The 12,046-nt window shown below is 42.7% G+C and overlaps 1 protein-coding gene across 5 annotated transcripts in view; it reads left to right on the forward strand.

The window, feature by feature from the left end:
- kcnma1a (potassium large conductance calcium-activated channel, subfamily M, alpha member 1a) overlaps positions 1-12,046 on the forward strand; it is a 960,366-nt gene that overhangs the window by 900,062 nt on the left and 48,258 nt on the right. For all 5 annotated transcript variants that reach the window (XM_063070509.1, XM_063070506.1, XM_063070507.1 and 2 more), the window contains 2 exons: positions 89-219; positions 9,767-9,961. In XM_063070509.1, coding sequence (XP_062926579.1) covers positions 89-219; positions 9,767-9,961 — 326 coding nt within the window. The remainder of the gene's footprint in view (positions 1-88; positions 220-9,766; positions 9,962-12,046) is intronic.

Here is a 12,046-nt window from a genome sequence, read left to right on the forward strand (position 1 = left end):
TCTTTTAAATCTGCTGGTAATTGTCAAGAGCTCTTGTCCCTCCCTGGTTCGGTCAGTGTGTGCTGACATATTGTCTTTCCTCCCCCAGTGAATGACTCCAACGTTCAATTCTTGGACCAAGATGATGATGATGATCCAGATACCGAGTTGTACCTGACGCAGCCATTTGCATGTGGGACCGCATTTGCTGTCAGTGTGTTAGACTCTCTAATGAGTGCGGTACGTAAAAACAAACCAATATGGTTTCACATTCCTTTCAAGATTAGTTTTTACACTGCATCTGTCTGATAAGTATGTTTTGTTTCCTTCCTTGCAAGTCACTCGTTGATGATCTATCAACCTCTCCAAGCCACAGCTTAGCAGGATTCGGCTAAGCCTTTGGGAATTTGCATGCTCTTTTTTTCAATAAGGTGTGCTGATATACACTTAGTGCCCACTTTATTAGGTACAGAAGTGGAACCCAGTGAGGTCTTTTGCTGCTGTAGCCCATCCACTTCAATGTTGGCGTGCGCTGCGATCAGAGATGCTCTTCTGCACAGCATTGTTGTAATTATTGATTATTTGAGTTATTGTCGCCTTCCTGTCAGCTTCAACCAGCCTGGCTATTCTCCTCAGACCTCTCTCATTAACAAGGCATTTTCACCCACAGAACTGCTGCTTACTGGATGCTTTTTGTTTTTCACATCATTCTCTGTAAACTCTAGAGAATGTTGTGTGAAAATCCTAGGAGATCAGCAGTTTTTGAAATACTCAAACCACCTTGTCTGGCATCAGCAATCATTCCATGGTCAATGACACTTAGGTCATATTTCTTCCCCATTCCAATGCTTGTTCTGAACAACAACGGAACCTATTGATATATGTCTGCATGCTTTTATGCACCGAGTTGCTGCCACATAATTAGCTGATTAGATACTTGCATTAACAAGCAGGTGTACTTAATAAACTGGCTATTGAGTATAATTCAAGGTTTCAGAGTAGTTGTAGTGCGATCGCTGGAGTCGAGTGTGATGTTCTCCAAAGGGGTTATTCCTTATTGAGGAATGCCTGTGCATGACTTCGCTTAACATGGAAAGGCTGATGCATAGGCAGTCACTGCACGGTACTTGACTAAGTGGAATTGGGGTCCAGTGGCTTGGAATGCAAGACGACTAAGGAAAAATCTTGCATGACAAATCTGTTGGATGTTTTTGAGGAAATAACAAACAGAATAGACAATGGAGAATTGGTAGATATTGATTTTCGGGAGGCCTTTGACAAGGTGCCACACATGAGACTGATTAACAAGATATGAGCCCATGATATTATAGGAAAGATACTAGCATGGGTAGAGCACTGGCTGATTGGCAAGAGGCAAAGAGTGGGAATAAAAGGAGCCATTTTTGTTTGGCTGCCAGTGACTAGTACTGCTCCACAAGAGCCTGTGTTGGGACCGCTTCTTTTTACGTTATATTCAATGACTTGGATGACAGAATTGATGGTTTTGTGGCAAAGTTTGTGGACGATATAAAGGTAGGTGGAGGGCAGGTAGTTTTGGGGAAGTAGAGAGGTTAAAGAAGGACTTAGATTAGGAGAATGGGCAAAGAAGTGGCACGTGGAATACAGAGTTGGGAATTGTATGGTCATGACCTTTGGAAGAAGAAATAAAAGGGCAGACTATTTTCTAAATGGAGAGAAAATTCAAAAACCTGAGATGCAAAGAGACTTGGGATTCCTTGTGCAGGATTCCCTAAAGGATTCCACAGGTAGAGTCGGTGGTAAGGAAGGCAAATATGATGTTAGTATTCATTTCAAGAGGAATAGAATATAAAGGCAAGGATATAATGTTGAGGCTTTATAAAGCACTGGTGAGGTCTCACTTGGAGTACTGCAGACAGCTTTAGGCCTCTTATCTAAGAAAGGTTGTGCTTTCATTGGAAAGGGTTCAGAGGAGGTTCACAAAAATTATTCCAGGATTGAAAGGCTTGTCATGTGAAGGGTGTTTGGTTGGTCTGGGCCTGTAGTCACTGGAATTCAGAAGAATGAGATTTGACCTCATTGAAACCTATAGAGTGTTGAAGGCCCTCAAAAGAATGGATGTTTTCTATGGTGGGGTCATCTAGGACCAGAGACACAGCCTCCGAATATGAGTGTCCTTTTAGAACAGAGATGAGGAGGAATTTCTTTAGCCAGAGAGTAGTGAGTCTGTGGAATTCGTTGCCACAGGTGGCTGTGGAGCCAAGTCATTGGGTATATTTAAGGCAGATGTTGATAGATTCTTGATTAGTCAAGGTGTGAAGGGATACAGGGAGAAGGCAGGAAATTGGGGCTGAGGGGGAAAATGGATCAGCCATGATTAAATGGTGGAGCAGATGCAATGGACCAAATGGCCTAAATTCTGCTCCTATATCTTGTAATCGTATGACTGGGGACCTTTCACTGCTGTTGCCTTCTTCTTCTTTCACTCCCATTGTGATGTGTCATCATCTTCTGCCAGCTCCACCATTGAGGTATAGGTTGGATCGCTCTTTGACTGGAACCTCCCCCTTGACCTTACTAACATGGATGACCCTACCAGGAGCTAAGCAGAAGACAGCTTTGCTCTTGGGATCTCAGGAACTCAGAAGGCTCTCTACCATGACAATGTGCTGTAAAGGAAGGGTGCCAGAGTAACTTCAGACTACAGCATATTTTCAGTGGTCACTTTACACCTGTTCACCTGCTCGTTAATGCAAATATCTAATCGGCCAACCATGGGGAAGCAAGTCAATGCATAAAAGCATGCAGACATGGTCACGAGGTTCAGTTGCTGTTTAGACCAAACATCAGAATGGGGAAGACATGAAAGTGACTTCAACCATGGAATGATGTTAGTGCCAGATGGGGTGGTTTGAGTATCTCAGAAACTGCTGATCTCCTAGAGATTCACAACATTCTCTAGAGCTCACAGAGAATGTTTTACAGAGAATGATGCAAAAAACATCCAGTGAGTAGCAGTTCTGTGGGTGAAAACTCCAAGTAAATGAGAGATCAGAGGAGAATGGTCAGACTGGTTCAGCCAGTAGCTCAAGTAACCACACGTTACAACAGTGGTGTGCAGAAGAGCATCACTGAATGCACCACACGTCAAACCTTGAGATGGATGGGTTACAGCAGCAGAAGACCACAAGTATACAGAAATACACCCAGTGGCCATTTTACTAGGTACCACCTACACCTGATAAAGTCGCCACTGAGTGTATATCTGGAACTGAACTTCCCATTAGTTCTGAAGCAATTTTTTTTGAGCTGCACATCCTTTCAGAAGACAATAGCAGTGAAGTTATCCTTTTAAGCACAATGCACAAGTAGCACTTACAGATAATTACCTACTCAGGTTGATTTGGAGTCAGACAAGGTTTAGATTGCTTCTTGACCAAGTACTGGAGAACTGGAACTCCGCTTAGAGGCATTCAGACAGCAGTTAAATTTTAACAATATTTGATGGTATTGTTACATTAAAACCTAGAGAATAAAGATTTATTTAAGTTCCCTGCCAGTCTCTTCAGAAACATTTAGATTGCCCCTTACGTGCTGATGGCTGCACGCAGGGAAGTTGCTGAGATGGTGAAGCACTATTAAGAGTTCAGCTCCTCAAGGTGGTTTCTTGCTGCTTATATTAATTCTGCAGTAGAATCATAGTTTGCATTTCGAATCAGTTTGAAGCAAAGGTTCATTCAAATGATGTGCCTCAACTGGCCCGTTAGGGCTAGACGATTTGCTGTAAAGAGTGCTGGTGTGAAGTTCTGTCGTGGTTTCAAACTGTGATAAGTACCTGCAGGATCGATCAGCTGAGATCCCTGCCAGTAACAGAACCTGTATTTTTAAGGGTGGTTCTTGTTTTGTCAAAATAAAGCACCGTGTAAGAAAGCTGGGGTTATTTTGAAAGCGATCAAAAGCTTTCAAAGCATCTCTTCAAAATAATAATAGCCAACCACAGTTAAAGCGGTTGGTGATTTTTATTGAATGGGTTGCTGAAATAATGGAATTCAGTTAGCTAAGTGCTCCAGAGTAGTTGCAATGTAATGCCTGGAAGACTCACCTTTGACAGCCAGTCTTCTCAATGTGTCAGAACAAGGCCTGGACTTGCTGTGTGTTAAATATTTCACTCAGCAGTCCTTCCCAGCATGCATGGAGCACTAAACAACAACAACCACTACTTGCATTTAAGTAACACCCTTTAACTCATTAACAGAATCCAGAAGAACGGACAATTCTTCGACACTAAGCCAAGTCATCAGTATTAAGTTCTCATTAGTATAAAGTTCTCAGTGCTATGTATTTATTCATTTTTTTATATAGGTGCACAGTTCATCTTCTTTTACACATCGGTTGTTTGTCAGTCTTTCTGTGTAGTTTTTCATCAATTCTATTGTATTTCTTTGGTCTACTGTAAAAGAGAATAAATCTCAAGGTGGTGTATGGTGACACATACAGTACGTGCTTTGATAATAAATTTACTTTGAACTTTGAAGTTAGGAGGCATAGCCAAATAGATCAGTAAATGAAGGGAGTTTAGGGAACAGAAGGAAGAGGGAAAGGTAGGAGGTAGTACAATAATTTGAGGTGAAGATTGAAAATTGCTTTCATGAAATGTGGTAATCTACACTAAAGAGTATTCCTGTTCTATGTTCCAGAGTCTTAGTTTTTATTTAGTTTATCAATATTAACCTGAGGAACTATAAAAATCAAAAGCCATCTCTGATGCTCACCGAGATGAGGAAAAACTTCTTCACACAGGGAGTGGTGAATCTGTGGAATTCTCTGCCACAGGAAACAGTTGAGGCCAGTTCATTGACTATATTTAAGAGGGAGTTAGATATGGATCCTTGTGGCTAAAAGGATCAGGGGGTATGGAGAGAAGGCAGATACAGGGTTCTGAGTTGGATGATCAGCCATGATCATACTGAATGGCGGTGCAGGCTCGAAGGGCTGAATGGCCTACTCCTGCACCTATTTTCTATGTTTCTATGCCTTTATCTTTGTTTTTAAACTTGGCTATTCCAGTGTTATAGCTTGTCTCTCATCCCTTTTCCTCTTCACATTTGAGTTTATCGAGATCTCTATCCTAAATTGAATCAGATCTTTTTTACTGTGGACTGTCAACGTACATTTGCATTGAATCCAACTGCATCTCTTCCCCTCAAGAAGGCATCATCCATCATGGGGACCCGCATGATGCAGCACATGTTTTTGTCTTATCATTAGCTTCAGGGAGGACGCACAGTAGCCTCAGGACACATACTCAATGTTTTTTGAACAGCTTCTTCCCCTCTGCCAAAAGATTCCTGATTGGACCATCAACCCTTGACAACCACCTGACTATTTTTGCCCGCTTTTTGCTATAATTTTAACTTATAGTAACTCTTTTAGGACTTGCAATGTTCTGCAACCACAAACCGATATCATGACATACTGTATGTCAGCGACAATAAACCTGATTCTAACTCTGAAATCCTTCCTTCGACTTGGGCTTCATCTCTGCAGCCTCATGTCCTTCCTTCCAATTCAGATTATTCATTCACCTGATTGTTTTATCCCCTTAAGTCTTGAGTTACTGCTCTTAACTTCCTTCTCTGTCCTAAAACCTACCTCTTTGACCAAGTGTTGTTTTTCAAACAAGTGCACCCTGCAATTCTAAATGGTTTATAATTGCCACGTGTACCAAAAAGCATGAAAAGCATTTCTTGCATGCATCCTGACAGATTATTTTGAGTACAAGTACATCGAGGTTGAACAAAGGGGAAAATAAACACACATTACAGAATATAGTGCTTCAGTTATAGTGAAAGTGCAGTGCAGGTGGACAAATAAAGTGTAAGGAAGATTGAGACATTGACAGTTCATCTTTATCGTACAAGAGGACTGTTCAAGAATCTTTCAGCGGTGAGATAGAAACTCTCCTTGAGCCAAGTGGTATGTATTTTCAAGCTTTTGTATCTCCTGCCCAATGGAAAGGGAGAGATGACAGAATGACCAAGATGGGCATGCTCTTTGATTATATCGGCCACTTTCCCAAGGCAGCAGGAAATGTAGACCGTCATTTGAGGGGAGACAGTTCTGCAATGCAGTAATGGAAGATTACTGAGGTTAAATTGCTGTATCTGTGCAAATTGTTTGGTTGCCTGTAGCATGAGGGAAAAACGAGGACAAAATGTTAAATATGCATGGTGAGAAATTGACTGTAACGGAGTCAGAATCAGATTTAATATCACTGGCATATGTCTTGAAATTTGTAAACTTTGCGGCAGCAGTACACGACAAATATAACAAAAACTGAATTGGTGAGTACATATGTATATTAAGTAGTTAAATAAATAGTACAAAAACAAAAATTTTTAAAAAGTATTGAGGTAGTGTTCATTGGTTCAATGCCCATTTAGAAATTGGATGGCAGAGGGGAAGAAGCTGTTTCTGAATTGCTGAGTGTGAGCCTTCAGGCTTCTGTACCTTCTTCCTGGTGGTAACAGTGAGAAGAGGGCATGCCCTGGGTGGTGGGGATCCTTAATCATGGACACTGCCCTGAAGATGGCTCGAGGCTAGTATCCATCTGACGGGTAGTGATGCAGCCAGTCGGAATGCTCTCCACCGTACGTCTGTAGAAGTGACTTTTCTTTAACATTTGTCACAGCTTCAGATCAGGGAGGTTTGGGTGCTCGGCAGTGAGCAGAACAGATATGGTTCCACTTTTATTAAACATTAGTGTAAACACAGCTGACAAATTGTGAAGTATGGTCCCATAATTCTAACACTAGGGACAGATGTTAGTATATCCAGAATATGAGCACAGGGGCTACAAACTGCCGTGGAAATACACAGAGAGATCTTTAATTTGTGAACCTGGTACAGAAATTGCTGAGAGTGTGCTCATCAGAGGTTTTTAATCTCTTGTACAGCAAAGCTACACTAGTTCCACTGTGCTTTCCTTCTGAGATTTGCAATTTATTTAGAGATGCAGCACATTGCCCATGCCGTCCAATTACGCCATGTGATTAATTAATTACCCTACTGACCGGTACGTCTTTAGAAAGCTGGGGAGGAGGGGGCAAGGAGGGACAGGAGCACCCAGAAGAAACCCACGTGATCACAGCAGGAACATACAAACTCCTTGCAGACAGTGGCAGGAATTGAACCTGGATCGCTGGCGGTGTAATAGTGTTCAGCTAACTGCTATGCTACCGTGCCGCCCTTAAATCACTTGATGCAAGAAATGTGAAGTAATCTAATGTACCAGGCAGCGACAAGTAAAAAAAAATCAGCGACTCATTGCTGGCACCAGATGCAAATTTAAGTTGAATCCAACTTGCACTAATATAGCAAAAGTTTATAAATGGATCTGTCAGATTGATTAGACAGTCCGATTTGGTGCGGCATCAGCAAAGTGAAGTTTCTGTCAACACACGTTTCACAAACGTTGCCATCAAATGGAGCTGTGCTGAGCACATCAGATGACTTAACAAGGTCGCTGCAGCATCTAGCTCCCCGAGTGACAATCCTCAAGCGTTACCGGGGCTTGTGGGTACTGCTCTGGCACCGTGTGCCCTCCATTGTGTGACGTCGTCTACGAGTTGCCAGCGAGGAGGAGATGAATTTCTGGGCATTGAAACACTCCATTACTTTGATGTCTCAATTTGGCTTCTATCGTGGTTTTGAAAAGCGGTTAGAACAAAACATCATTCAGACAGCATTTCACATTGAACAAAGGTGTTGATGGTTTAATAGACAACTCTCATCTATCATTCTGGCTGACAGCGTTGTCAGAATCGCAGATAGCTGCCACATGTTAGAGCTGAGCTGGCTTCACTTGCAGCAATAGCTGTGTGATTCATCCCTGGAGCTGCATAGACGGTTTTCATTCGCCATGTTTCTCGGTGTCCATTCCTGATATTGCAAAAAAGTGACCCAGCACTTATTTACAGCAGGATATATTACAGATTATTGATGGAACTCTTTGGCTACAACTAGACGGAGGTTTGACACTTCTTTAAAAACAGTTTTCAGTGTCATGAGCAAGGCTAGTATTTAGCTTTTCTTGTTATAGGTACATTACAACATCAATTTATACAGTGTTTAAGTCAAAGCAAATCACCAAGGATTGTGGTGGGAGCAGCCATGTTTCCAGCAGCAACATAGCATGCCCACAACTTACTAACCCTAGCCATACCCATTTGTAATGTGTGAGGAAATCAGAGCACCCTGAGGGAGAAAGTACAAACTTCTTAAAGCAGAGGCAGGAATTAAACCCTAATCAGTAATCATTGGCATGTACTGTAAAGCAAGTATGCTACAATGCCACCTCATATTTATTGTCCATCATTAAATGCTGTCATTAGGGATTAACTGTCCATCTTAGTGCCCATAGTCACTATTGGGAGTTATGTCATTTAGCTCCTTTTGTTTGTTAGCTATTAGTTTGCCGTGGAACATCTGTCAGTAACCCACTCTCTAGTAGTGGTTGGTGCCATGCTATTACAGCTCCACTACCCCGGGTTCAATTCCAGTGCTCCCTGTCAGGAATTGTACATTCTCCCGTGACCATGTGGTTTTCCTCCGGGTGCTTCACATTCCAGACGTACGGGTTAGGGTTAGTAAAGTTGTGGGTATGCTATGTTAGTGCAAAAAGCGTAGCGACAGTTGCAGGCTGCCCTCATTGCATCCTCGGACTCTGCCGCCCATTGACGCAAGCAACGCATTTAACTGAATGTACATGCGACAAACAAAGCTAATCTTTCTCTTTTCCCTGCCTGTCTACCTGACCTCCTCTTAAATGTTGCTATTGTGTCTATTTCTTCCACCTCCCCCTGGCAGTGCATTCCAGGCACCTACTGCTCTCTGTGTTAAAAAACAACTTACCTCATAAATCTCCTTTAAACTTTTCCCTCTCACCTTAAAGGTTCTAGTATTTGACATTTGCTCCCTGGGACTCCTGACTCTATCTATGCTCCTCATAATTTTGTACATTTCTATTAGTTCAAGGAAGCTTAAATATATCATATTGACATTAAGCAAATACTTCTAAGCCTGATTGTTTACCTGACAGCATAGAATAGTTATCGATGCTGGCAAGCTATCATCTTGAAGGAACCTGCACTTAATAAACCCTGCTTGCCTGCACACTCGAGTGTTTTAAACAAGACCACCTGGGATTTTCTCCTCATCATGCATTTATTTTTTAAGGAAATCAAAATGTTTAATTGATACATACTTAAGCCTGATTTCTGTCAGTTCCTGTGGTGAGGATAGAGGATGTGATCGCAGGAGAGGACAGTCAGTGTATACTTGTGGCGATGTGCAGCGACATTCTCGACATAAAGGCCGCTCCCAAATGAATCGGTGATGGGGAAAAAAGGCACTCTAGCTTGCATGAGCTTTAAACCTGTCTAGAATCCTCTAGTTCTGTATCTTCCCCGGCCTCATATAGGTTGTGAAGTTAACACTGAGAGAGGGAGACTTTGCATCGCCACTAACACCAATTATAGAGGGAATTAATCATTGCAATTTCTGCCCTTTAGAACAAAACTGACCTGAATTTGTGTGTTGAGGAAAAGATATATAGTGAAAGGACCTAATGGGACATACAACTAAAACAGAGTAATTGGAGTCTGCTGTCTTTTCACTTCCAAGATAAAACATGTGAAGTGACAGGCCGCTAGTTTTAACTGCACAAAGTCCTCCAAAAGCGTAATTTGAATTTCTTCAGTGATGACTTTAATAGTGCTCATTTAAAGAGTTTGTTTTATCTCCACAGACATACTTCAACGACAATATCCTGACTCTGATACGGACATTAGTGACGGGGGGAGCCACACCGGAGCTGGAGTCAATGCTTGCTGAAGAAAATGCCTTGCGAGGTGGCTACAGCACTCCGCAGACACTGGCAAACAGGGATAGGTGTCGGGTGGCGCAGCTGGCTCTGTACGATGGCCCCTTTGCAGACCTTGGGGTAAGGTGGATGTTTGCTTGCTGTGCCATTCCAACCTTGACTCGTCTACACTGAAGAACAAGAGATGCCATTGCAACTTTGAAAAGGCATCTGGATAGGTACCTGGGTAGGAAAGGAGTAGCGAGATACGGTCCTAATGTGGGCAGGTAGGATTAATAGACATGCAAACACATACAAAATGCTGGAGGAACTCAGCAGGTGAGGCAGCATCTATAGAGAGGAATATACAGTCGATGTTTCGGGCTGAGACCCTTCATCAGGATTGGGCATCAGAGACAACAGGAACAATTTGGGCTGAAGGGCCCATTTCTCCTTGACTCTAGACATACAATACTCTACCCAACTCTACAGACCTCTGTCGCACCTTAACAGGTACATGACAGTATGCCGGTGTGTGAGGCATTGCAGTTTGAAAGTCAAACCAGGGTAGGACTTTCACAGTGAGCGCTGGGACCCTGGGGAGTGTTTCAGAACAGAGGGACCTATGAGTGCAAGTACATGGCTGACTGCAAATGTTATCATACATAAACAAGGTGGTGAAAACATTTAGCACATTGACCTTCATTAGTCAAAGCACTGTGTAAAGAAATTGGGATGTTATGTTGTAAACAAGAGAAAATTTGCAGATGCTGACAATCCGAACACACACAATTTTTCCATACACAGCGTGGTATGTACTTTGTATGAACTGCCAGAGGAAATTGTTGAGGCAGGTACAATAACAAATTTTAAAAGACATCTGAACAGGTAAACCAGTAGGAAAGGGTCAGAGGGTTATGGGCCAAATGCCAGTAAATGGGAGTACTTGGTCAGTGTGAATGAGTTGGGCTGGATGACCAGTTTCTCTCCTGTATGACTCTATAAGGGGGAAGCAATGAAAAGATAATTGATGAGCGAGGCTTAGAGTAGCAGATGTGATTCAGAACAAAAAGCACTGCAAATATAGACAATGTAATATATGTACTCTCCAACTGCCTTACTTTTCTACAGTATAGTAGGGTGTGCGTTATGAATTGATTACAACCCATTAATTTCCACCATGTTTGATTGGTTCTTGAACATGGTGCTTTATAGTGGATGTTCTGACCTGGGAATCTCAGGAAGAGATCTAGACAGGGAAAAGTCAGACAGCTATCCCAAACAGATCAGGAAAATTAGCAGCCTCTCTCAGCTAAGACAAGATGCTGGGGTTCTGAGAGAATTGGTTAGATTTTAGATTATGAGAACACTCAGTCCTCTTTTATTGTCATTTAGAAATGCATACATGCATTAAGAAATGATACAATGTTTCTCCAGAGTGATATCACAGAAAACAGGACAGACCAAAGACTAACACTGACAGAACCACATAATTATAACATATAGTTACAGCAGAGCAAAGCAATACCATAATTTGATAAAGAACAGACCGTGGGTGCAGTAAAAGTAAGTCTCAAAGCCCCAAGTCGATCGACTCCCGAGTCCCCGATAGCAGGCGGGAAAAGGGAGAAACTCCCTGCCGTAAACCTCCAGGCACCGTCAACTTGCCGATACCTTGGAAGCAGCCGACCCCAGCTGACAGAGTCCATCCGTCCAAAATCTTCAAGCTTCCGACCAGCCTCTCCGATACAGCCTCCTGAGCGCCATCCTCTGCCGAGCGCTTTCGACCTAGCCCCGGCCGCTGAGATACGCAAAGCCGAGGATTTCGGGGCCTTCAGCTCCAGAGATTCCAGTTACCACACAGTAGCAGCGGCAGCGAAGCGGGCATTGCAGAAGTTTTCCAGATGTTCTGCTGTGCTCTCACGTCTGTCTCCATCAAATCAGAATTGTGCACGGTCCCCTACTTGACAGATAACAGACATCATCACCGAAGTGGCCGCGCGAAGTTATATATGACTTGTCAACTTCCCGGTCAGAGGACAGCACGTAGAACAAGTCCCTCCAGCTTCATAGAATAACCATCTTGTCTAGGAATGAATCCAATAATCTTATGAACCTTTATGTAAACACAAGAGACTCTGCAGATGCTGGAAATCCAGAGCAACACACACAAAATGTTGGAGAGACTCAGCAGGTCAGGCAGCATCTACGGAAAGGAATAAACAG

The sequence above is a fragment of the Mobula hypostoma genome, chromosome 18 (genome assembly GCF_963921235.1).
Source record: "Mobula hypostoma chromosome 18, sMobHyp1.1, whole genome shotgun sequence".
NCBI classification, from domain to species: domain Eukaryota; kingdom Metazoa; phylum Chordata; class Chondrichthyes; order Myliobatiformes; family Myliobatidae; genus Mobula; species Mobula hypostoma.